This window comes from Gymnoscopelus braueri (assembly GCF_963280865.1).
Source record: "Gymnoscopelus braueri genome assembly, chromosome: 13".
Classification (NCBI taxonomy): Eukaryota; Metazoa; Chordata; class Actinopteri; order Myctophiformes; family Myctophidae; genus Gymnoscopelus; species Gymnoscopelus braueri.
Genome location: NC_137615.1, coordinates 33,547,715 through 33,574,525, shown reverse-complemented (window position 1 = coordinate 33,574,525; position 26,811 = coordinate 33,547,715). Strand labels below are relative to the sequence as shown.

Below are 26,811 nucleotides of genomic sequence, written 5' to 3'. Positions count from 1 at the left end.
TTTACTTAGCAGTGGTGTAGGCCACGTGTTTTCAAAGTAGGGGCCACCAGGGGGGGCAATTGGAAAGGAGAGGAAAAGAAAACGCATAATTGGCATTTAAATTCATTTCAAATGATTGTGCCATGTGTCACAGTCTCTGTACATTGTGATAAAGTGTGGGTCAGCTTGAGGTTACTTTTCTCGCTTATATTTGCATTCTATACTGTATGACAAGGGGGTTTCAACTTGCCATTGCTGTCTCTGCATATCTCATGTCTTCCCGACACCCCCCTTTTTTTTATCAAGAACTGTAGAGATTGAAACCCTTTGTTTACCATCAAATGGATGGTCCCATTGCAACCTGTTTGTGAAAATTAATTAAAGTAGGATAATATACAAGTATACTCCATACGGCCATTAAATACACAACTATACAAGTGCTAAGCTTGAATCCTAATATACCTTTGACCTGTGTGGCAGCCCATCTAGCATTAAAAAAATGGCAAAACTCACCTAACTGTACCATGCATTCATGGACTAACGACAACCATTAAAAGCTCCAGATGATTCTTAGATAATTGGCATCTCAGATTACCTGTGTCATTTAGCATGATTTTTATTTAAAGTGATGGAAAAGAGACAATATACGTTTTCACTTTTTATTCATCAAGACAAACATGAGCATTAAAATAAGCAAAAAAACAATAATCATTCAGTCCTCAAAATCTTTTGATCAAAATGAATTTGTTATATTACAGTAAGGGGACGAGCGATCAATGAGAGCTCTGGGGAGGAAAACTGGACTAACATTGTACATACTGTAATGCTTATTAACCGACTTCTCGAAAATTTAAAATAAAAAGTCACGAAGTGAAGTGGAACCTGACAGAAACAAAACAAGCCACAACTTTTGTTGTTTTCTTCAATGTAATTTACTCTAAATGCCAAGAAACAAGGAGAACGTGTAGAGATTGCCAGACAACTCATCTTGAACTTGCACTAAGTTCGGTAATTAAAATGATGGCCAAAAAAAGAAACCAAGCTAAGAGATACATTGTCAGATGAACCACAACTAGCCCCATCCTGAAACAAGAAACAAACACTTCCAGAAAAACAGCAAATCTAAAGGAACATGAAAACCAATGTTTTTTTTTTGTTTCGTTTTTTTATCCTCTTGTACATGTTTGTTTTCTATGTTTTCTCCTTAAAGCCACTACTTTTGTGGTTCACCTTGTTTTAAGCAGCGAAGTGTCAGGTTCAGGGTAAGGGATGGGGTGCGCTCTTCTGATTCTTCCTCCAAATTTCCCAGCTTCCCCTGTTGAGCAAAAATGTTAACAGGACAGCATATTAGCAAAGGCCTTTCGACAAGTGCACACAGCAGCTAATGTTGCTACTGATACTACTGGGGTGTCGTAGTCATAAATATTCCTCCTAGCTCAACAGGTCCCTCAAATCAGTCGCAGAGGAAGGTGTAGAGTATTAACAGAGACACTGCTAGCCTTTTAGTACTACCAAGGACAGTGTGCAATGCATTTGGGCCAGAAAATCCTGGCATTTTCAGATGTTCTACCTTTGATTATCAAGACTTTTTTTTTACCAGGTTGTCTGTACGATTAGTGGTAGTGGTGACTCTTTTAAATCCCTTTCATTACCATATACATAAATATTTTAATTGGTCTCAACCCGTTTGATATTTCCCGTGGCCATAGTTTGTTTCATGAAAAGGCAATAACTGTTTAAATTATTTCTATCTAAAATTCAAACAAAGGATTTGCCAACTTAAATAACATCTATACACCAGAATTGATGAATTCCTATTAATATGTTTTACTATGGGAAAGTGACAATTTAAGCAGATGGCAAGGGTATATCAAGCAGGCTAATCTTGTTTTGTGATATTAAAGCGATACAATACTTTGGTAGAGGTTTGGGTTGTGTACTACCTTGTCATGATCCAAGGAGTCTAATTGGCGGGACGCATCACTCCGTTAGTCGACAAGAAATTAGTAACCCAAAAATAGTTCCAACTTCCATTGTACGATAAAACAACGTAAATCTTTAAGTCACTCTTTTAGCACATAAACGAACGTGAGCATAACTGATTCTGACAATATCTTCTGTCGGGTGGAAACCTCATTTGTCGAAAACTGTCGAAAACAAATAAAAAAATAGCAAAAGTAGCAGATCCACGAGCTCAAAAAACATGTCGCTTTGCACCACGTTTCGAGCTTGTAGATCTGCTACTTTTGAGTGACGTTTCATCATACAAAGGAAGTGATACAATGATGGAATCAACTGCACAGCAGAGCAATATATCTCGCCAATTGGACTACCGTAGTTGCATCATGACAAGCCAAGTACACGACCCAAACCTCTCTACCAAAGTGTCCCATCACTTCAACATTTTCACAGTGTCTTGGAAGTTCGTACTGCCCGAATACAATCTCTTTCAAAAGATATTTGAAGTATGTGTTTTAAATTAAATTGCTACACACAACAAAAAAGAAATCAAGCTTTCAAGTTCATGGTCTGGAAAAACACTTTGTTTGACAGGCAACAGCATTCAGAAATGGATGTGGGTAGAGAAAGGAGTACCTGGGGTGAGTACCTGCACAGTTTGAGAGTCAGAGTATCCATGATTTTTAATTTGCCCTTTTCTCATGTGGTCTTGCTCACAACACCAACGCTGTGTGAGGTATGGAAGTCAGCTGCAATTGATTTGGTAAACCCTACCGTCCAGTTAGTTAGTTACGTTAGGCCCCGGTGCTATGACACCAACCACCCACCCTCCTCAAAAATAAAATTAAAAAAATACACATGGCATCATCAGGCACACTGACCTGGACAACAAATCCATTGGCAATCGAGAGTTAAGTTATAAATTACGACAATATTTAAAAAGAAAACAAAAAAGGTATCGTTTTCACAAATACCTGAAACGGCAGCTGCGTTATAAAATGGTTGTGTCTGTATACGACTATGTAAACAACCCTGCCCCACTACCCCAAAAATACACTTGGTTTTAATTTGCTCCATAAATGGAATATAAGTCAATAAATCAAAGTTATTACATGTTCTTATTGTCAAGTTAGAAAAATAATAACAGGTAAATGCAAGAAAAAATATGATTGAAGTAAATTTGGTTTTCATATAGTTTTTCTTCCATTTTGTCCACAAAGACATTTAAATACACAACTACATGTGTTGTAAAAACCGAAACAAAACGAGGGGTACCTCCGGGTATGTTTGCTCAGGGCTACACTGGCCTTTCCCTCTTGGCTTTGTGTGATTGTTTTCTACTTTCTTCTCATTCATCAGGCCTAGTCCCCCATCTTCAGTGCATACTTACGATGCACTATTTGAAAACAGGATAAAGATATATATATATATAGATATATATGCATACAGTAGATAAGACAAAAAAAAACAATAGGCATTGAACTTAACTTAAATGGAGGGTAGGAGAGGAGGGAGGGGTGTGAGGGTAGGGGGTGGGGGGTTGTGGGAGAAGGGGGGATGGGTTCGTGTTGCGAGGGGGCAGGAGGACGCACTTACCTGAGCCTGATCTGAGGTCCTATCAGATCAGTTTTAATTGGACTGAGTGTCACCTTCAGAATGGAGGAGCTCTTGCTGGCCGTTAAGCAGTGAGGAGGGGGCTGCAGAGCCAGCCGCCTCCGTCTCAGTGGGCTCTGTGTCTGTCGAGGCCTTGGCCGTGTCGCCGTTGTCAGACGACTTTTCTTTCTTGGAGCTGCTGCCGCTGCTCCTCTTCTCGTCCGTGTCCTTACGGTCTGGGAAAGAAGAGAATGCATTAAAGCAGGCCGGTCTTAACACATTGCGTGCCAATCGCGTAGATCTACGCGAACCTAAATAATTGCGCAGCGTGCCAGTCGCGTAGATCTCTGCGAAGTGGTATATATATTTTTCTGTGGCGACAACAATAAATCGCTGGCACTGGTGAGTACATTATATTAAACTCTGGCGTGGAATGTGTTAATGTGTCGCTTCGACGGAAATTGGCCATATTCCCATGGTGGCCATTTTGCCCTTACTTTATACTCAAATTAACTTCTTTTTCTGAGTACAATGTCTTCGAGATATTAAACCTCCCTCCCCAACTCGCTCAACAGAAATGTGTTACAACCTACATGAAATGTGCTGCCCTTGTAAACATTAAAGGGGTATTTCACTTTCAAACACTTCTGGGGTAATTTTAGAGTCAAAGTTGCTTAATTCAAGATTTTGTTTTTATATTCATTAGATCAGGCACGCCCTCCTTCTATATAGGCCCATTCAACTTCAATCTAAATTTTAACCAAGGTTTTGGTGACTGATATTGTCCTAATGTGCGAATGTTTTTCTTTTAACACATTGACCGCCGGGCCCGTAGTTCTACGGGCCGTTAAATCCAACGGTAAAGCGCTGATCCCGTAGCCTACGGGCTGTGGTGCTTTTTCCTTTTTTTCGAAAAAAAAAACTTTTCAATTTTCTAGTACGGCACATTTCATTGTAACACCACCGGAAACAGAATTATTTGGGATCCGGTTTTGACGATCACGCCGGCTCCCATTCTAAAGCGCACACTGAAACTCAATTCTCTTCCTGTAGTTTTTTCTCCTCGCTGATCACTGTTTAACCTAAACCGTTCTAACTACAACATGGATGCCCCGTTTGACACGTGGTTTGGACTGGTACACGCAGGGAGATGTCGCCGATGTAAACAGACCGTGTACGGCTCAATCTTAAGGATTTTAACAAGATCTATGGCGACGTGAAAAAAACAACAATAAAACGTTGGCACTGGTGAGTACATTATGAGATTAACCTCTGGCGGTCAATGTGTTAAAAGTAATTACGGCCTCAAGCATTAGAATGACCAGATCAGTCACCAGAACAAGTGTGTGTTTCAAACGAGTAACATGGTTAAAATGGAGTTTGAAGTTGAATTGGCTTATTTATATAGGAGGGTGTGGCTGATAAAATGAATATTATTTATCCAACTATTGAATCAAGCCATTTAGAAACTCTCAGGTGCACACAAAAGCTAGAGTAGATGTTAAAATTACTCCAGAGGTGTTTTTAAGTGAAATACCCCTTTAACTGTGATTAGAAAATTACAAAAAACTGGTTTTGCAAATGTTTAACATGCTTGTTCTATTATGACCCATTTGGTGCCACTCAGTAAGTTATTTGTTTTATTTTTATGCAGTGTAATTTTTTCACACAGACCTTCACGTCCTCAGAATATAATGATCAGATTCACGTTAGATATGGCCTGTGGTGCTGTATGCATAGAGGATACAAAAGCTTCACAGGAAACAAGTACAAGGCCTCACCTCTGTCTCTAGATGACCGCTCTCTGTCTCGGTCTCTGTCCCTGCTGCGACTGCGGTGGCGGTGGGACTTGCGCTCTGAGCTACGGGACCGCTTCCTCTCACGGCTGCGGGAGTGACGCTTTCTGTCAGAGCGTTCACGGCTTCGCCTCCTCTCCCTCTCCCGATCCCGACTCCTTGAGAAAGATAAGACGATACAATGAACCTGAAGCTTTCCTTCTACATAAAGCAGTTTCATGCTTTCTTCCTGCTAAAAAAAAAACACATCCTTCAGAGTGCCTGCGCTAAAGACATTCTTTCTAGGGTATTGTTTCGCAAGGAAGGGGAGTTTGACGTTTACTTGCGGTTTGGATTTTCCATAATTTTCGAACCCATTAACACATTGGGTGCCAGAGGTTTATTAAAATATTATACTTTGAGTGCCAGGATTTTTTTTAAATTTTGAACCTTTTTCAAGTAGTCAAAAAATATTTTCAGTGATCACCGTCCTCACGGTGATCCCCTCATTACACACATACAGGTCTCGTACAATCGGGGGGAAAAAATTAAAAACATTCGGAAATCCATTCCATAGTTGCAGCCAGTTGAAAATAGTTAAATTAACATTGTAAAAAAAAAAAGTGCACAGGAGCCGAGATACAGGTTTTTGAAGTCATAAGTTAACCAGGAGGTGGATTGGAGTATATATACGGTTTTGGCACTCAACGTTAGTATGGCCAAAACCGTATATATACGGTTTTGGCACCCAATGTGTTAACTAACCCAATACTGTAAATGTATAGGAATGACAGAGCATAAGGAACTATAGGGTATGCCACACTGATTGACAGAGCATTAGGTAACTATATACCACCCTGATATCCTTAATGATCTGAATAATCCATTGTGGTCTTTAGTCTAGAACCCACTACTTGTGAAAATGATATAGAATAAGGGCCCTATTGCGAGGGCATTTGACCAAGTAGATCATCATTACTGATGGCAATTAGTAGATAAATGCTGAAGCTTTTCTCCATATCAAGGTTCTGACAAAAAAAGAAAAGTTCATTGGTCATACCTGCTGCGTTTGCGCTCCTTGTCTCTGCTCCTGGACCTCCGACGTTCACGGGACCGGCTCTTCTTCCTGTCGGACGCCCGGCTGGAGTGGCGGCTGTTGGAGTGGCTCCTCCGCGATCTCCGGTCTCTCTCTCTCTCACGCTCCTTCTCTCTGTCCCGGTCTTTCTCCCTTTCGCGCTCCCGCTCTTTTTCCCTCTCTTTCTCCTTCTCACGTTCCTTCTCCTTTTCCTTCTCCTCCTCCTCCTTGCGCTTCTTCTCCCTCTCTTCTCGCTCTTTTTCTCGGTCTTCTCTGTCTTTCCGGACCACTGGGTTCTCGCCGACGGGTTCTTCTGAGCGTCGGCGTAGTTTCTCCTACAGAAAGGTGATAGCAGGGTTAGGAAAGTTCGTTTCAAAATGCAGCGACTTTCACAGGTCAACTGACACATGACAGTGGTGCCACGAGCACAGCATCCAAACAGGCCTCATTTTCATCATACCTGCAGCTAGGGCTGGGCGATACATTATCAGGATATCAGCAACCAAATTTCAACCTCTAATATAATGTAGGATATAGTGGCTCTAAAAGAGGCTAGCATCTAAGAGCAGGTCTATATGTGTGTGTGTGTGTGTGTGTGTGTGTGTAGCAATTATTGCAATCAACTGGACCAGCGACTAACTTTGTATGCATGTTACCAGTAGTAAGTAGCACCACATTTATCTTTTAATAATCTAAGTCAATAGGGCTCTGCTCAGGCTGAAACCTTGCCTCAAGTTGTGTCATATGTCAGCCACATAAGTCCAAGATCCACATACTTTCTTTTTCTTTTTTTTAAATGACATAACTGCACAACGAAGTGCAATTAAGGGGAAGCAACAGATGTTATTTGCTGTTACACAGATTCAATGAAAACAAGAATATTTGATTCATATGGTGGAATTGAAAATGGAAATTTTCATATAAATATCTCTTGTGTATTGGTGAATTATATGCATTGCCCAGCCCCTACCTGCACTGGAAGGGTTTTGCGTTTTATTTATCCACATAGGCGCCCTTACTCTGGGACAGTAAAATGAAGGGCATTCAGATAGGACATAAAGTGTAACACGCTTTGCTCTGCGCATCACAAGGCCATTCTTGCACGCCGCAAGCTATCAAAGATAATAGGCTTCAGAGTCCAAGGGTGGAGTTACTGTGTACTATCTGAAAGCCCTTTTATACTCCACTCCCCGTCCAGCCGTGTAACTGTCAGGCTGTGATCCCCATTACCTTGAGCTCCTCCACAGTGGATTTGATCTTGGCGTATCCCATGTGCTGCTTGCCCATCAGGTGGTCATCCACCCGAGACTGGGCATCGCCCACGATGAGGAAGGCCCCGCAAACCTCGCAGACCTCCATCTGCTTCTCCTGGGCTGCAAAACTCTCGATGGTCTAAAAAAAAAAGAGGATAATATAGGAAAGGAAAATATATCCTTAGGAAAACATCTCACTGTTACTGATATAAAGGAAGGGTGTTTTTTTTCAACAGGTTGAAAAATGTATTCCTTAAATAACAACTAAACCCCAAAGACCAAAAGTGTGAAACCTGATACCTCTGGTGAACCAGGGCAATGAAAAGGTAATCTGCTATTGGTTGGTGGTGTTGCCAGTTGATGTCACTCTCTATAAGCAGATTGTGACATCACCTGGCACAAACAATAGATGTGTGGTTTGTGTTTGGTAAGCTGCAGGTGCTACATTTTGTTGCTGCTCAAAACGTCTACAACAGAGTCAAATCATTTATTTTAAACTGGCTCTTTAGCTTATTCAGGAAATCCACCGAAAAATACTATTATTCTTTAGCTGAGCAGCAACTGTCATGTTGACGTGCACCATGGCAACCGAGGATACCAGACATTATGCAAGGCTGGCTTACTCACCGAGGGGGTGGAGCTTAGCAGCTCCCTATCCTCTTTTAGCTGCTCCACCAGCTTCATCATGCCCTGGGCCTCCTCCACGCGCCCCTCCGAACCCAGCTCCTCAATCTGGGACACAAAGGTTTTCATCACTGAACAATGTACCAAGACACTCACCTTCCATTCGAGGTGTTGGGGACCAGCTGTGTTCTGTTCTTATTTTGTTGTAAGATTTTACGAATAAAGGATCCAGCTTCCGGGTGTGCCGTTCCTTTCAACTTAAGGCCGTGCGAGTGTTTGTGCGCGACTTAAAACTGTCTGGCTGAAACTACGGGCAAGAATGCAAAGTCAAACTGTGTATTTTGTCACATACCTGTAAAACCAGGTCCTCTATCTTCTCAGTCAAAACTTGGACTTTCTCCTCAGTCTTCCCTGATGGACCAGGGCCCTGCAGAAGGCATTGACAACATTTACAGAATGTATTGAAGGAGGGAGAGATGTTCTTTTGCGGTCACCCACATTAGAATGAACAGTGCAAACATCATAAAAACATGCATAAACACATATACAGCAAGTACTTAAGTTCTAAACATACAATACACTATTCCTGGAGGATAGTGCCAGTTGCCAATGATATTGTGTACTGACAAACTCTGAGACAATCACCGACGGCCAAAGCCTTTATCAAGGTAAAGGTGACCCGTTTAACAGGTTAGACAACTTAAAGGGATAGTTCACCCCCAAAATGAATTATTTTCCTATCAATTACACAAACCCCATGGAGACTTGATTTCGTGGAGATTTTTTTAGTTTTTGTCGCATTCCTAAGCCAATAATTTGATAACCGGTGGCGGCTGCGGTAGGAGACTCAAAGTGTCAACTTAGAGTCTCCTACCGGAGACATTAGCATCTTGCTGCCGGTCATCAAATGATTTGCTTAGGAATGCGACAAAAATATCTCAGTGAATTCAAGGCTTCATGGAGTGTGTAATTGATAGAAAATAAGTAATTTTTTTTGGGTGAACTATCCATTTAAGTACGGTAGTAGTTCTTTGACAGGCTTTATCTCGATGCGAGATGGATATAGAACTGGGAATTATGTTAATGCAAACCTACCCCTGCATTCTGCTGAGCTTGTGAGAGTGCTAGGCGAGCATGCCCTCTACGAATCCTCCTCTCCACCTCAGCCAAGAGAGACTGGAGGTAGCGCAGGAAGTCCCGCTCATACCCTTCCTTCATAAATCTAGAGCTCTTCTCATATCTAGACAGAGGGATGTGCGAATGAGTTAAAAATAAAAAATAAAAAAAGGTAATTGAACACACAGACCGTGTTTCTATAGCTACACGTGTTTCTATGAGTACTTACGTTTTCCTTAGATTTTCATCATGGATTTTCTCACAGGGACCTGGAAAAAATACAAAACTCAATCAACACAAAAATACTGAGCATGCATCCAGTTAACAACTGGTCTGGTAGTTTGAAAACTATGAAGACTCAATTTTCTAAGTTCTCGGACTTACCTAAGTCAGAGCGGGTGTTTGTGAATAGCTCTGCTGGGCAGAAGCCACACAAATAGTATCGGCACACCTATTGGAGAAAAACAAACACTTTATAGTTCTGTGCAAGGTTTGTTTAATTCAAGTTTATCACAAGTCTACGGTCAAATGACAAACACCTTTGTCAAATCAGATAAAGCAGGCGTTATGTTAGACAATATTAATCAAATATGAGTGCAGGGTCTTGCATAATTAGCACAACTCATACAAATCAGCCTCGGGTATTATGTCTATGACTGCACAATGCTCATGATCTACTCCGGAGCATTAAAGGAGGAGTTCACCCAAAAAATTACTTATTTTCTATCAATTGCACACCCTATGAAGTTTTGAATCCATGGATTCTTTTTTGTTTTTGTCGCATTCCTAAGCCAATAATTTGATTCCCGTCTCCTACCGGCTAATGTATCCGGTAGGAGACACAAAGTAGATTATTTGTGTCTCCTACTGGAAATACACACGGTCATCAAATTATTGTCTTAGGAATGCCACAAAAACTAAAATAAATTCATGAAATCAAGGCTTCATGGGGTGTGTAATGATAGAAAATAAGAATTTTTTTGGGTGAACTCCTCCTTTAACTATTGAGCACAACCATCTCATAGCATGTTAAGAGTGTGTGCCACCATGGTTGCACACTAGCCCCATCTGTGACCTCCCCTTTGGCTGTAGCTCTGGGACATCCAGAATGGGGGGCAGGGGGAAAAAATGACTATTTTTTACCCATTTCTATTAGGCGCCGTGGCAAAAATGTCAAAAGGTAGTTCAAAGTTCGATTTACCACTACCCCTACCAATCAGTCCATAACTAAAAGATGTGTTGAAACTCTGGACTTCCTTTACATTTTTTATGCAATGTTCAAAAATAGGGATAATAAAATAAAATAAAATCTCCCCCCCCCCCCCAATTCTGGATGGCTATGCTATGCTATGAGACAGAGTCCCGGGGGTAGAGCGAAAGTCACAGATGGGCTAGTTGAACACCATGACTGATTTCTGGATGCACTCATACACACAGGTGACAGAGGTGTCAAACTTCACCGGGTCAGAGTCTATGACATGACTTGCATTGTGTTGTGTTCGTGTACTGAATGCAGGTTTTGCAGGCCTGCCTGAAATGTGTGTCAGTTCGCTTATATGTTGGAAAGGAAGTGCCACCCATCATTGGCAAGTGGCACCATCTGGTTGGCTTAACTTAATATGACGTCTAAATAGTGAGGCTGTACTTAGCTGATCATATCATATGGCATATATCATGTTAATTTTAGGATCCATTAAGTGTATGTGCAAATTACTCCGATTTGGTTGGCCCTGATCGTACACAGTAACACCCAGAGTTAATCTATTCATGTGTAACTCAAGAGTGTACAAATGAAACCAAATGGGCCTAAGTGCACTTTGGTCACATGTCTGGTACACTCTCAAGAGTTCATTTTACATTTAACGTGATTTAGACATATTACAGAATTGAAATGAGTTGTGTTGCAAGAATAATGAGCCAACTAGTTGCAGACAAACCCAGTGGTGTAAAGTAACTAAGTACATTTACTCAAGTACTGTGCTTTGAAGATTTAGATTATTATTACAAAGTTTACACTCACAACTTCAGCCCTAAATACATTTCAGAAAATAGCCGATGTACGATCTGCCATTTTCAGATGAATTTGATACATTTTACACATTTGAAACCACATTCGAAATTGGGACATTTTGCATAATGAGTACTTTCTACTTTTGGTACATTACGTACATTGTATACCTATACTTTTACTCAAGTACATTTTGAATTCCAGACTTTAAATTGTCCCAGAATATGTCTACATTACAGTATTGATACTTTTACTTAGGTAAAACATGCGAGTACTTTGTCCACCACCGGACAAAACACCAGCGCTGGCCTTCACGTTACCAACACCGACAGCATTAGCTATGGTTCCATTGCTAACACGCTAACAATCACCTTCATTGCCATTTCCACACACTTCCATAAAACCACATAATGGGTTTGCGAACTGATATCAATTAATGTGTCAATAACTGCGTTATTATCGTTCGTATCTTTTAAGTAAACCCCTATTTATCTTTATTGTTCTGATAAAAGGAATGAACCGATTCTGAAGCAGGGTTAGCTTAGCCCGTTAGCTTAGCTTAAATTAGCCGATGCTAACTGCTAGCTTAGCTTAAATTAGCCGATGCTAACCTTTAGCTTAACTTAAATTAGCCGATGCTAAACACTAGCTTAGCTTAAATTAGCCCGATGCTAACTCACCGTCTCGTGGTCCCATCTCACGTTGCTTCGTTTGTCGTCGGGGGCCAGGTTCCTGTCTCTGCCCATCAGCTCATCCAGCAGCTGGGCGGCAGAAAGCATTTTAATGCCGTTTAATTCAAACGGAGTCGGATTTAAATCCCCTCTTTTATCTTATCTGACTCGCACCATTTATTATTTGCGCGCAACAGTATCTCTGGACAAAATGGCGGCTTCCTTCTTCCGACGTTCTCAGACAACAGCATCTTCTTCTGCAACTATTGGACTTCGGGCTAGTGTTGCCATGCTTTGTGAGATAAATAAGCAACCAGGTCTAGGAAAACAAGCCCAAAAGAAGCGACTCCAGGCCACTTGAGCACTTTTAGACCGGCTATTTGAAAACAGCCAATGTACAAGATCGTGTGAGCTTGTAGATCTGCTGTTTTTTAAAACTCTTTAAATAAAATGTGGAATATTTGGAAAAAGAATTTGAAACATTCTAACAACACAAATGCTCCTTGGCACAAAACAGGAAAATATTTGAAAACCACTGGCCTAAAAAATAATTTAAAATAATTGGAAGCAATCCTAAATAAGCAAGTACACGCTAAAACAAGCCAAAAAACGCAACCCGCAACTACCAATTTTTCAAACAACTTTACAGAAAAATAAGCCCAAAGTCGCTTATAATACGCCGACATGGCAACACTACTTCCGGCAGGCAAGACACGCTACTGAGGCGCATTGCTGCCTCTCACTGGTTCAAAGGGGTATCTCATCTCGTCTCGCCTGTGACCAATGTGACATGTCTCGCGTGGCCTAACCTCGCGTCACCAGGCTTTCCACGCATGGCCACTGGCCAGACTGTTGCCAATGCTGCCTCCCACAATTTTCAAACGCTGTGGAATAGTTGTCTGGCAATGCGAAACTATGACATTTATGAAACTGGATCCCACCGAAATGGGACCTAATGTACAGCTGTTTTTTTATTTGCAACTACTTTGATTTCTGGGTTGTTTATACATTAAATCTAGCTCTAGAACTCAATAGCCAGAACCTAAGAAGAACTCCTTCTAAAGCTATGGACCACAGCTAGCTTAAATCCATTCTCAAAGTGTCTTGGAACAGCAAGGTTGTTCAAATCATTATTATTCCTCCCTGCCCCAAAATCCCTAGAATTGACACAAATGGTCAGTTTAAATTGTCTTTACTCTTCTCTCCATTAGCTCCCACCTTACATTAGACATCTGTTTTTCTGTACAAAGTCACATCAAAAAGCAAAAGTTACTATTACTATCCATCCATAACTGCTTGCAGAGAAGCTTGCGGTGATGGGAGTGGAGTGGACAACGGCTTGGTGGCATGGATCACATCACAGACTACCCTGCGGGCAGCATGCGAGGCTGCAGGGTTGTCGGTCGTTGGTGCTAGTGAGCAACACAGGCACTCCCCAGGGCACAGTGCTGTCACGCTTCCTGTTCACCCTACAGTATAAATGGTGAATGGTGCATTTATATAGCGCTTTTATCCAAAGAAGCGCTTTACATTGATTGTGCCATTCACCCATTCACACACACATTCATACACCGATGGCGGAGGAAACCATGCAAGGGACCAACCTGCTCATCAGGAGCAATTAGGGGTTCAGCGTCATGCTCAAGAACACTTCGACCCTGACTCTGGGGGAGTGCCCCAGCCCGGGATCGAACTGGAAACCTTGTTTCCAGTTCACTCTACCCAGCCACTCTACCCCTGAGCCACTGCCGCCCCAGGGTATAAACATCTGACTTCCGCTTCATGGACATGTCACCTACAGAAGTTCTCAGATGACAACACAGTGGTCAGCTGCATCTCAGGTGACAACACTGTTGAGCACGACAGTGTGGTGAAGGACATCGTGCAGTGGAGCGAGGCAAACCGGCTCCGGCTCAATGCTAGCAAGACCAAGTAGATGGTGGTGGACTACCGTACGATCAAGGGGGTACCTCTGGTCTCCAGCACCATCAACGGGGAGGTTGTGGAGATTGTAGACAACTACAAGTTTCTGTGAGTGCACCTGAACAGGTCGTTGGATTGGTCTGACAACTGTGATGCACTCTACAGCAAGGGGAGGAGCAGGCTGTTCTTCCTGAGAAGGCTCTGATTTTTGGGTCTGTGAAACAGGATGTTACAGATGTTCTACCAGTCTGTTATGGCCAGTGTTCGCTTTTCTGGTATTACATGCTGGTATTACATGCACTGTCATAACAGAGCGGGTGACACTAACAACCTAAAAAGGCTGGTGAGAAAGGCCGGCTCCGTCGTAGGGACCTGACTGGAGGGGGTGAAAGAGGTGGCAAAGGTGCGTACAGCGAGGAAGCTGGATGCCATCATGGCAAACCCCTCCAACCCCCTCTACCTGGACATCGTGGGGCATCTGAGAAGGAGAGGAAACAATAGATTCACCTAACCCCGGGTGGAACTGTATGAGACTTGGCATGTCCTTTGGGCTGGTAGCTATGAGGATTTAACCTGACACCGTCAAATGGAAGAAAGCTTGTGTAGTATATTTGATAACATAACATACATATTTGTTAGTATTATTTATCTTCATAAGTCTACAGGTAGCCTACTGTCAGACACAAGAGTGTATTCAGAGGTGCCTTTTGGTCTGAGCTGGTTGGGGGTTACAATTAAACATTCTCTTTGTTGTTTAGCTGGGAGACAGAGGTCTATGCATCTGTCTCCTTCCCCTTTCCTGCTTCATACAGGTGCAAATTGAATCAGGGGGCTCGAAGGGTGATCTATTGTTTGTGCCGGGTGGGGGGGCTCACCTTTGAAGTTCACACACCCACATGTACCTTCTCTAGATCTCTCTGTTATATAAACTGTACCGAAATGCATCTTAGGGTGTGACACTCAGTAGCCGGCAGGCTGCTGAGAAGACCTCAGGGTCCATGGAAGCTGTTTTGTACTGTTTTGTACTTATGCAATAAATGGAAGCAACGAAACCTCACTAACTAGTGATGACTCCTTCATTCTACAACCATTCATTCTCATCTCTGGGACAACAAACTTATCTGCAATATGGCGTTGTTGGCAACTACAAAAGCAATAGAAACCTTTAAGTCTGTGGTTTTCAGATACCACATTATGGCGTGAAGTCGGCAGTCGCGTTGGTTTGTTTTTTTGGGGGCGCGAGTCTCCAGGGATACTGAGCCAGGCGTCGAAAGAACGTGCGGCGGGACATCGGGACGACATGACGACGATTTTTCGAGAATCTACAAGGAGAGGACTTCATGACCAGATCTAGGACGGCTGCACGACTCATCTGGCTGCTCAACATATCTTCTGCGATCGCTAGAAGGGCGCGCTGCGGTGCGGACGGCAGAGCGGAGAAATTGGTGTGTCGAATTTCTTCGTGGCGGGTATGTTGTGGGGAGAGGACAGCGGGTGCCGGCAGAGTGGAGGACTTGCGATGATGGGGTTCTTCGTGGAGAGTGTGGTAACACATCTTCAGCGATCGCGAGTGGAGCGCTCTGTTGTTAAAATGCAGCTATCTGTTGACAATCTGGGTACGGCGCTGGAGCACGGCTGGGTGAGAAGATGACGTTGAGGGAGACTGCAAGAGAGACATTATCGAGCGGGACACTGCGCATATGGGACCTGGGGTTATGTTTTTGTGATGAGCGTGGGTTAAACTGTGGGGCTATGGCTGCCATGGGAAGTGATGCGAGGGTATTTTTTTACTTTCTGGTCTCCTGTGTTTAATGTGAGTTTACTTTGTGGGTTATTGTTTCATTGGGGGGTACGCTGCCTTCTTTTTTCCGTGTAGGCACTTTCGTAGTAGTTGTCATATATGCTTGATGGTACGGTGTAAAACTTAGGGATAAGAATTAGGCTATCTTTGAGTATATTTTGGTGACTGGGCGAGGGGGACATTGATCTTGGGGGGTGGTGTTATCGCTTGGTGGGCGTGATTCGACTGTGTGCTGTCAGCTTCCACTGGGTGGGGGCTGTGTAATGTTTTATCCTGGAGTTTAAAAGGCTAACAGAGGGATCCTGCACGCTAATTAGTTTTGGGGGTGTCTATTTGATGTAATTCACCGTGTCGCTGTACTATGTAATCTTGGTTTTTGTATGTGCATTGTTCTGTGTGATGTTGTTTGCTGTTTTAGTTTTCCTGAATGTTAACTTTTTTTCCTGGTTGGTGTTCCGGTCGCTTTTCATGGGGGGCGGATTCTTTGTGTTTCTTTTGAAATATACGTGTTTGTGAGAGACGTTTCATGTCTCTCATGGGGGGAATGTAGTATATTTGATAACATAACATACATATTTGTTAGTATTATTTATCTTCATAAGTCTACAGGTAGCCTACTGTCAGACACAAGAGTGTATTCAGAGGTGCCTTTTGGTCTGAGCTGGTTGGGGGTTACAATTAAACATTCTCTTTGTTGTTTAGCTGGGAGACAGAGGTCTATGCATCTGTCTCCTTCCCCTTTCCTGCTTCATACAGGTGCAAATTGAATCAGGGGGCTCGAAGGGTGATCTATTGTTTGTGCCGGGTGGGGGGGCTCACCTTTGAAGTTCACACACCCACATGTACCTTCTCTAGATCTCTCTGTTATATAAACTGTACCGAAATGCATCTTAGGGTGTGACACTCAGTAGCCGGCAGGCTGCTGAGAAGACCTCAGGGTCCATGGAAGCTGTTTTGTACTGTTTTGTACTTATGCAATAAATGGAAGCAACGAAACCTCACTAACTAGTGATGACTCCTTCATTCTACAACCATTCATTCTCATCTCTGGGACAACAAACTTATCTGCAATATGGCGTTGTTGGCAACTACAAAAGCAATAGAAACCTTTAAGTCTGTGGTTTTCAGATACCACACTTGCGACACACATTTTGTTTCACAGCGTACTTGCATCTGAGACTCCGGGCGCAGAATCGATGACAGACAGTTTTTCTTTTTTTCAAGCTACTAGGCAGGTGATTGGATGATCCCGCCCCTAGCAGCCGCTGATTGGTTCGGACACGCAGTGTTCGGCCATCTCTACTCCCTTCGCAATCCCAGACCTCCCTGAAATCAAATGCAAATGAGATTTCCGGAGGGAGGGGGTTTACCAGGCTAATGAGGATTTACAATGAGACACATGTTGGTCACTCTGCCAGGTCAACTGTCATATAACTTGGAATACAAGACGTAACAAGGACTCTCTCTGACCTTTAAATGACACTTACTGATTGCACTGTGGACATTGTCACTTTTCTTTCAATTGCATTGTTGCATGTTACTGGTTGCATGGTTTGACACTTTTTGTTTGTGAGGACACTGTAACCTGGTGTTGTTGTTTTTCTGCATAGTGCAGGATAGTTGTATAGGTTGTATACTTTTGTATACTGTTGTTCTTATTGATGGTGCTTCTTATTGTTATTTCTTACCTCTGTATTGCTGTATACTTTCCTTACTCTGTATCTGTAACCTTGTGACTCTAAACTGCTGTACTTCCTATGGGCGACTGAAATTCCCCAGTGGGATCAATAGGGCATAGTAAACAATATAAATAATTATATTACATTATCTATCTATCTATCTATCTATCTATCTATCTATCTATCTATCTATCTATCTATCTATCTAGCTAGCAATATCTAGATTCGTCTATCTAGATAGCAAGCTATCTATCTATCTATCTATCTATCTATCTACCTACCTACCTACCTACCTACCTACCTATCTATCTATCTATCTATCTATCTATCTATCTATCTATCTATCTATCTATCTATCTATCTATCTATCTATAAGGAACAATGAGGCCAATAGCCTATTGTATAGTTATGCATGATTATATCATCTCAAGTATGTTGGTAGTATAGGGCTTTTTTACATTTTATGATAAAATAAAAATAAAATAAAATAGGTGACCTCAGCACTTACGCCATATCATGATATTGCAATATCCAAAGTCCCAGATGATAGCCATCCAGTCCCATAGCATGATATAATCGAATATAATCGAATATAATCTATATAATATAATGTCATGATATCAATCTAGTGCCCACTGCCCAGCCATTATAAAGATATTTATTTATTTATTATTTTACAGGCCTATATATGTATTTATTCTACAGCAGAGAGACATATTGCAACTGTGATGCATGTGATTCTGGCTTTGAACAACTTAAGATGAAAGTGCCAAACTTCTAATGGTGAATAACGACAGATAACCAAGTGTTATGAATTTGAATTACAGTTAGGCTACTTGACCGATAAGTAGCCTAATAATTTGCTAATAATTTCACAAAAGGCCAATCGGTTCTTCAGACGGGAACCAACCCGATATGATTATAACTCTGGAGTTTTCTGGTTTCTGAACCGGTCGGAGCGGAAATAACTTTACGTCATCAATCGTCCGGAACCCATGATCGGAACCTCCGGTGCGGTGCACCTCCAAAATGATTCCCTCTGTTTATAATGTGTTTAGTTTGGTATAATCGTTTCGTTTCTTTTGATATAATAATCGTTTGGTACATCCATCTTTTATTCTAACTCGTGGCACGACTAGGCTAGTGAGACTGAACTCATTGATTTGCATCATGTGGGGAACAAAAACAATGCGACGCTAACCGGAACCCACCACCGGAACACGATTATTTTACTCCTTCTTTTTTATAAACCGGATCACACGGACCAGCTTGGAACGAATACCAGCCAGGCTTTCCTCCGAGGTGGACAGCCTGGTGACGCGAGGTTAGGAACCAACAGCCGGTGACCCACGTCGTGTCACACACAAAGATGTCCCCCGGTGTGGTGCTGGTGTTTCTGGTCGTCTACCCGGCAGGGCACTGACACCATTGATTGATTCCGTTTTAATCCACTTTGCGTTGGTGGATGATTGCTTGTCGGTGTCATTATTTCATGACGTTAGAGGTAATAATAATATATTTGAACTGCCAGGGAGAAACAAATAACTGGCTCCCTCCTCCATTACGCCGAAGCCTCCGACCATCCACAAGTTGCACTGGCCGAAGAAGCGCCTTGGCATTAGCTTAACACAAGCTAGCAACCCAACACGTCAACAACAGTAGTTTGTTTTAGTGCACTGCAATACAGTGCCATCGGCAGGGGGAACAAAACGCGAGTGGACTAGCTAGGATTATCCACTTTAAGGTGAAAGACTTTTGCATTTCCTATGGTCTGTGTAAGTTAACAATCTGCACTTAAAATGTCAACCACGTCGTTGGACAAGGAGCTGCAGGAGCGGCTGAGAGAGGCGTCTGCCATCGGGGATGTGGACGAGGTTCGGACATTGGTGGAGAGTGGAGTAAATGTCAATTCACAGAACGAAATCAATGGGTGGTAAGTAGGCGCAAGCAACTCTTTAGATCCTATTTTTCAATATCTGGAATCTAGAGTTGCCCTTGACAGCCCATACATCCAAACAGAAAAGTCCTATCTGATTGTATAAAACGACGTTAAATTCGCCAACATTGCAGCTGTACGGAAAGCTTGAAGTATCCTCTTTCTATCTGCAATTGTGTTTCATAAAAAATACACCGTAGACGTGTTATGAGCTACTTTCCGTCAAGAAATTCCGTGCAGGTGATATTTTTTCACAGTGTCAAGAGTTTGCGGAAGCGCTCGTTTTATTCATTAAATGAGTAGCTGCGAGGAGTTACAAATGGATTAATGAACACTGGATTTCATCATGTGTACAAGTTGTACAACCATGATGTGATTCATTGTACAACCATGATGCGAGTCATTGTACAACCATGTGATTCATCTGCAGCTTTCCAGTGAGTTTACTGAGATTTGAAGTCACTGTGCTTGATGTGCGTGTCAAACTCTGTTTCTGCAGGGATTAAAACAGACTTATTTTATCCCTTTACTCAACAACAAGCTTGTTTAGCTCCTTGACCCGGCCACCTTTGTGTCTGTGTCTAGCTGGTGTAGCCTGTGGATAATAACTTAACTCTCTATGGACTATCTATGACTTTGGACTTGACTGAGTTTGTTTTTCCTACAGCCAGAGCTCTTTTTAAAAGGATAAAAGTACATTTAAAAAAATCAACTATTATATTATATAAGTATTGTGTAGACTACACAATACTTAGTACAACAAATACTGCCATTTACCTCTACACTGTAGATCCACTGCTACTTGAATTTGGAGTTTGGAATGGGGCACAATTTATTGTGTAAGGCCTATGTTATGTCCCAACCATGAACTCTGGACTGGTGATTGGTTGACTTGGATTTTCACTCTGACTTTAGTGCTGGACACTTGCTACTCCAGGTTGACTTGAGGTAGTAAGGTGCTTTGGACATGGGACTGGAGATTTAAGACACAACTTGGACTTGCATTGTGTGTGACCACAACAGTGGTGATACCCCAGCAAAGCGGAATGGCTCTAGTGAGCATGGTTATGAAATGTACAGGAAATTACACACAGTAACCGCTGCTGTTGTATCAGTCTGAGGCCTGAGGTATATTTAGTTGCATGCGGGTGTCATGCATGACATGTTGTGAGCTTGTAGATTTTCTAGTTTTGGTGCGTGACACTGGCATGCACTGCAGCAAAGTATAAATCAGGCGTGCCCGTAGGTTGGCCAACCTCAACCTATCATAGTCAATCTGCATTTTCTCCAAAGTCAGTCATTAGTACATGTATTTAAATCTTCTTCTCTTTCTATAAACCCCACCACCACCATCGTTGCCATCGTAGGACATGCTTGCACTGGGCATGCAAGAGGAACCATAAGCACATAGTGTCGTACCTGCTCAACTCTGGAGCTGACAAAGAGATCCTCACAGCTAAAGATGAGCTGGCTGCACAGCTCACCTCTAAACCAGAGATCAAGCGACTGTTAGGAGGTACACTGGATATTTCTATATTTACATTATACATATATGGATATTTATTTATTTAAGACTTCAGTGTACACGCCTTGTTGGTTAGATGTAATATTGATGGCACATTGGATACATGTACCGGTAAGTGGGATGAATAATATAATTCTCTGTAAAAAATACAAATTCTAGCTTATGCTTGGTTAATTCTAGTATGAACTGTTATTTCTAGAATGAAATGTTATTTTGACTGAGAAAGAACTAAACATGTTTTTGTGGTAAACAATCCCCAAATGAATAAATACTGCGTTTTATACTCATATTTGTCACAGTTGAGGTGGAAGACATGCCTGAGGTCAAGGAGCCCGAGCTGCCAATCATACCGAACTACCTGTCCAACCCACCCTTCTTGTACAGCAAGATGGACAGCAACAAGGCAGACATCATCAAGCAGCACTTCACCCAGAACGGCTCCGGGGATCACACCGACGACCAGCACAGCGACCCGTCCTCCCTCTCCCCGACTCACGAGCCCCAGCTACTACAGAGTCTGGTCCCTGACAGCCCCATCCCAGTCACTAGCCCCAGCCCTGTCGCCCAGACGGGGGCATTCATCCCCGTGGCCGAGCAGAACGGCGTGTTACCCAGTCCGGCCTCCAACCTCCACCACTCTGCCCTCAACGGCGTCCTTCCCATGGACCTGTCCGTAGAGCCCCATCTGGCAAACCACGCCGACTACCCGCACTCCGTGGCCCACAACGGAGCTGTGTGCTCCCCTCCGCTGGTCTCCCCCAGCCCCAGCACAGCTAGCAGCAGTGGGAGCCTGGCCCAAGCCCCAGCCCCGGTGGCCAGTGCTAATTCTACTATGAGCAGACAGCAGTCCGTCCCGCAGCCACTGAGCTGTCAGGCCGGAGGCCCCATGCCAGCATTCCAGCCTTTCTTCTTCACCACCAGCACTTTCCCCGTCAACGTGCAAGGTAATACTGGGCGATATTGACAAGATCACATTTCACTGTATTTTGTACCTAATACCTCAATATCGATAATGTGACAGTATTTTGGAGATGACGGTGCTTTCGGAAGTCATTCACGTGCAAGGAACATTTGAGAAAAGATCATTAGGTATGTGGGTGGGTATGATGACCAAACAGGTTTATTTCACTCGGCTAGAACATTCTAATAAGAGCATTTCTTATAATCACTTAACTGCAGACTTAATGAACAGGAAAAGACTACCTTTAATCAGAATCTGTTGACATTTAATTTAACATATAACAATATTATAATAAACCAAATCCCAGATGATATCTAGTCCAAGCCTGTGTTCTCTAGAACACATGCAGTAAACACACAGAAACGAGGGGATAATGCCTGAGGTTCGCTGATAAAAAAAATTGTTATTTGACTGTTGGCTATTTCCTTCATGCCATGCCACCATTAAAAGTACGCTCCCACTCTCCTCTCTCCCCTTCCTGTTCCAGAGCTGGTACTGAAGGTGCGCATACAGAATCCCAATGGGCGGGAGAATGACTTCATCGAGGTAGAACTGGATCGCCAGGAGCTGACCTACCGCTCCCTGCTCAGGGTCTGCTGCCGTGAGTTGGACATCGGTGCTGAGCATGTGGAAAAGATCCGCAAATTGCCCAATACCATGCTAAGAAAGGTAAAGGAAATGGGCCTCGTTGTACATCCATATATATAGGTGCAGCTCAAGCACACATACAAAATATAAAATTATCTGTGTCTTGAGTAGAAAGCATATACAAGCATTGTTGATTTGAATTTGTTCTTCTTTCCTAGGACAAGGACGTGGCACGACTGCAAGACTTCCAGGAGCTGGAGGTGGTGCTGGAGAAGGCCGAGGGCCTGTCCCTCTTCTCTGCTGGTGGGGGCCTCACCGACAGACCGTGCTTCAACATGAAGGCCTCCCGCCTCACCTACTAGTAGGGCCGCCATGGAGCCCCAGTTTCCCTCATGAAAACAGACGTCCTTAGCTCGCGCCATTACCAGTGCTTCCCCTTTGTCGTCAAATGTTATCACAATTCACTCGCGTTCTGTTTCGGTTCATCTGGACTTGCTTTTCCAGATCGTGTAGCTATTGTCCTCCTCTGGCCATCACGCTGCTCTTGTGTACCCAACCAGCGCTAAGTGCTTACTCATGCATGGTGACCTCAGTTATGTGCTGAAATATTTGGGTCTCTCTCTCTCTCTCTCTCCCTCCCTCCCTCGCTCCCTCCATCCGCTCTTTCTCTCCTATCGATGCACTTTGTGCCGAGGCTGCAGCGGAACAGCAGATGCTTGTCTTCCTTGACTTCTGGACCAGAATGGGCCTCGGCAGTAGCCCTATGTGGACTCACCCCTATGCTAGCCATGGACTATGGTCATGGACAGCGACGTCAGATAAGTGGACGACAGGAGGACTTTGCATTATGCCGCTGCCTGATGAGATCGTTATGAGTCCAGAGCATAGTACTACTGTACGTTGCAGCACAGTGGACTTGCACTGAGGACGTTATCAGGTGTTTTCTCCCATACACATACATGCTGTAGGCATAAGCCATAGGCATAAGTCTTTTCTGCAAAGGTTCTTCATTATCCGTCCATTATAACTAATAGGACAAAAGGGGTTTAGGAAGAAGACTCTTAGGACCTATGTTTGTCCTGTTTGCAGAGAACACATTTACGCTTATATATATATACGTATCCACGTTAAGATGGACAACATATAGATATTTTGGTGTCTACTGATACAATTGACTCAAGAAGAGTAATATTTAAGATGGCTCTGTGGGCATAGTTCTTTGCTCTTATTTTTTTGCCTCTTACTGGCCAAGGTTTAATTGGCAAAATGGAATTTCTTTTTCTAGTGGAGATAAATGTGCAATGATCAATCCTCACATTTTTACAGCGTGTCACTGTTCCTGCTTAGCCCGCACGCACAAGCGATCTTTCTGCGTAACACTAATGATATGACTCTCAACTGTGAATATAGTTTTTTTTTATGTGAAAATGTTACACATTTAGTGCTAATTAACAGTAAGACCCTTCAGTGCACTTTGGGGTGACTAGGCTCGATTCTCAGCACATTAAGGCACATGGGGCTCCACATAAAGCCGGTGTTTTTAAGTTTAGCCTTCCATCTGAAAATTGTCTGTTACTATCATTTAACTGTGATTAGAATTCAAACCAAATACTAATCTAGTCATCAAAGAATAGATTGTTCAGAATAGACTATCAGTGGTTTAGAATGGGGGGGGGGGGCTGCCTACACTTTGTTCTGAAGTTTGACTTGTAGTTAGACTTTGTTTTCATCTGAATTGAAAACCGTAGCAAAGGACTATACTACATGTTTGGGAGGTTCCTGAAATGTTGGCTCTTTGGTGTATGTCATGTCTGTCTAAATTTAGTCTACATTGTGATGAGAATACTTTATATAGATTTTATTTTCCCCTCAAAGCAACAGAAATTGTTAATATATTCTATAATCCTTAATTTTGGTTGTGAAATCTAATCTAGTAATGATGGTTAATTTGTTTAAGGGAAACTTGTAATTTGTTTATTTGCTTAGTGTTTATTCACTGTTTATTCTATTCGCTAATTTTGGGGAAGGAGCTTTATTGGAATCATTAGTGATGGACTTTGGGAACGGAGAATGCACAGACAACTGACACCTTAAGGATTCACACCTACAACTGTACCTGGTGCATATCGGGTCAGAGAGCAGTCGCACTGTAAGGAACGGGGAGCTTTTTATGCTGCTTTCGTGTCAACGCGGTTGACCGACGAGAAGGACCTTTTTAATATTGTGCATTTAATTCGCAGCGCTGCCTCGGTTAGGTTGAGCGGTTCAGTAAGTGGCCACTACACGTTTTACAATCAATAGTTACTAACCAAGGGGTAATTGTTTACTATTCAGATGTATACCTTAAGCTATTACTGTATTCGTATGTTTTCTGATATATTTTTTATTAATTTGTATTTTTTTAACAAGCTAGGCCTGTTGAGTTTGTGTCAAAAAAAACCTACCATACCAGTGAAGGGCTTGATATACTTTGTTGTGCACGATGTGGGGCGCACAGAAAATAGCAGATCTACAAGCTCACAATGCTTGGGAGCGCAGCTGTTTTCGGTGGGCAACACCGGTGGTCAACTAAGTATAAATCCGGCTTGAGGGTTCAAGGGCGCTTGCAGCAAAGTGCATGGTGGGAAAAAAGAATGTGTCAACGGAAAGTGTGCTGTGATGAGAGCAGTTGAAGCAGATCGAGAATGTTTATGTTGTGTTCACAAACATGTTCAATGCTTTATTGCGTGAAGTTGTGCCACAGGTGGAAGAGACGCATGGATGAGGAATGACAATGTTGCGTCTGGTCATGTTGTGCCCATGCCAACTGGGAAACGCCACGTACGGTTTGATTTGGGGTTTTATAGAATCTGTGGAAAGGAGATGACTAACTGCATTTGTTGGGTTGTTAATTGTTTTAGAAGGAGAAGAATACAGTTTGACTTAACCTATGCATTCAGAGTCTGATATTTTTATATATGTCCTGTGTGCCTTAGGCACTGTTAAACCTGTGGTTTTGGTTCTGCACACCTGTATTTGCTCTTTGATAAAGCATGGTGAATTACTTGATCAATCCCCTGTTTTTTCCTAACATTAGCCTTGTGTCTTATGAAGGGTCATACTGCAGATATCAGACTGTAGTTGCGGGAACAGGTGTAGGTGTGAGTCATAAATTCATAAAATCTGAACCACACTGGGAAAGGAGAGCAAAAATCTGTTTAAAATGGAATTCAGCTGTGGCCACTAGAGGGAGTAGAAAAGCTAATGTTGACAGACTGAGCCATAGACGAGGTTAGTTCAGTTGTTCTCAAACTTGGGTCCAGGGACCCTCAGGGTTCCTTTAGGGGGTTCCAAATGGACCCTTATACGTTTGTAACTCAGAGTTATGGGGGTCCTTGAAATTAAAAAGTTTAGTTAATTTGATACAAGGTCGAAAGTCTTCTAACACCCATTGCCAGTGTATATAAACTGTATATATATATTTTTAAATTGAGGAACATCACAGTATGTGATTGTCTAATGTGATGACGGCTACTCATAAAGTCAGAGGGCTATGTACTTTTTCATGTCGATTTAGTCAAGTTCATGCAAGGCCTGTGATAGTCAGACAATCATGACAGACTGCCAAGAGCAGTTGGGTGTTGCAGAAATGTGCACTGTCAGAACCAGTTCTGGAGAACAAAGTGTATGATGTAAAAAGAGTAGCCGGATATGAATTTTAAAACCTATCCAAATTGATGAAGGAATGTTGAGCATAGACTGCCTCTGTAGAATACACACACACACACACACACACACACACACACACACACACACACACACACACACACACACACACACACTCCTAAAACACCCCATGGTCATTCCTAAAACAGTGACCATTGTTGTGGTCTAGCTCTGTGGTTCCTTCTGGATCAGGGCCCACTTGAAAATCTCAAAATCATCCATCTGTTAAGTGGTCAGATGGGTGGAGCACCCATTCAATTCAATCTTTGTTCTGAATTGTGTGTAGAAGTACGTTTCTTATTGGGATGATAATGGAAGATTGACTAGATTTGTAAGTGTTGAATGGGGCTTGTACAGGTGGAAGCATGTCTGGAATGATACTGACCATGATACTAACATGATACTGACCATGATAACTGACCATGATACTGACCATGATACTGACATGATACTGACACATTGATGTCATCAATTTGACTTCTGAGATTCACAGGGTAGCCACGCATCAAGCCATCCCTGTAACATCAGGCCCCTCTCACAGCATTGTGTGACAGGGATGTCAGGCCTTGTCACAGGGCCTGACATCCCTGTAACAGGGCATTGGTACCATGGTAACATGACAGGAACTGTGACCATTCAG

General features: G+C 42.6%; 2 protein-coding genes across 2 annotated transcripts; one reads left to right on the top strand and one right to left on the bottom strand.

Moving 5' to 3' along the window:
• Positions 1–624: 624 nt before the first annotated feature.
• luc7l3 (LUC7-like 3 pre-mRNA splicing factor) lies at positions 625–12,293 on the bottom strand. Its single transcript, XM_080447947.1, has 11 exons — positions 12,063–12,293; positions 9,759–9,825; positions 9,604–9,643; positions 9,354–9,498; positions 8,611–8,685; positions 8,262–8,366; positions 7,612–7,773; positions 6,367–6,716; positions 5,313–5,485; positions 3,535–3,767; positions 625–1,294 (listed from the first exon to the last, which is right to left on the bottom strand). The coding sequence occupies exons 1-10, from the start codon at positions 12,159–12,161 to the stop codon at positions 3,568–3,570; spliced, it is 1,416 nt and encodes a 471-aa protein (XP_080304073.1). The 5' UTR covers positions 12,162–12,293; the 3' UTR covers positions 625–1,294; positions 3,535–3,567.
• A 6,540-nt stretch (positions 12,294–18,833) lies between these two features.
• Positions 18,834–25,514, top strand: ankrd40 (ankyrin repeat domain 40). The gene is made up of 5 exons (XM_080447319.1): positions 18,834–19,389; positions 20,760–20,908; positions 21,217–21,861; positions 22,366–22,547; positions 22,685–25,514. Exons 1-5 carry the CDS (start codon positions 19,256–19,258, stop codon positions 22,826–22,828), a joined length of 1,254 nt encoding a protein of 417 aa, XP_080303445.1. The 5' UTR covers positions 18,834–19,255; the 3' UTR covers positions 22,829–25,514.
• The last annotated feature ends 1,297 nt before the right edge of the window (positions 25,515–26,811 follow it).

What these genes read in the sequence shown, in the direction of transcription:
- ankrd40 (XM_080447319.1), top strand. Translation starts at nt 19,256, where the DNA reads ATGTCAACCACGTCGTTGGACAAGGAGCTGCAGGAGCGGCTGAGAGAG. An exon ending in GATCAAGCGACTGTTAGGAG is followed by an intron (nt 20,909 to 21,216) that starts GTACACTGGATA and finishes TATTTGTCACAG; the next exon opens with TTGAGGTGGAAGACATGCCT. An exon ending in TTTCCCCGTCAACGTGCAAG is followed by an intron (nt 21,862 to 22,365) that starts GTAATACTGGGC and finishes TTCCTGTTCCAG; the next exon opens with AGCTGGTACTGAAGGTGCGC.
- luc7l3 (XM_080447947.1), bottom strand. Translation starts at nt 12,161, where the DNA reads ATGCTTTCTGCCGCCCAGCTGCTGGATGAGCTGATGGGCAGAGACAGG. An exon ending in TGAGATGGGACCACGAGACG is followed by an intron (nt 9,826 to 12,062) that starts GTGAGTTAGCAT and finishes TTTCTCCAATAG; the next exon opens with GTGTGCCGATACTATTTGTG. An exon ending in GCGGTCATCTAGAGACAGAG is followed by an intron (nt 3,768 to 5,312) that starts GTGAGGCCTTGT and finishes CTTCTTTCCCAG; the next exon opens with ACCGTAAGGACACGGACGAG.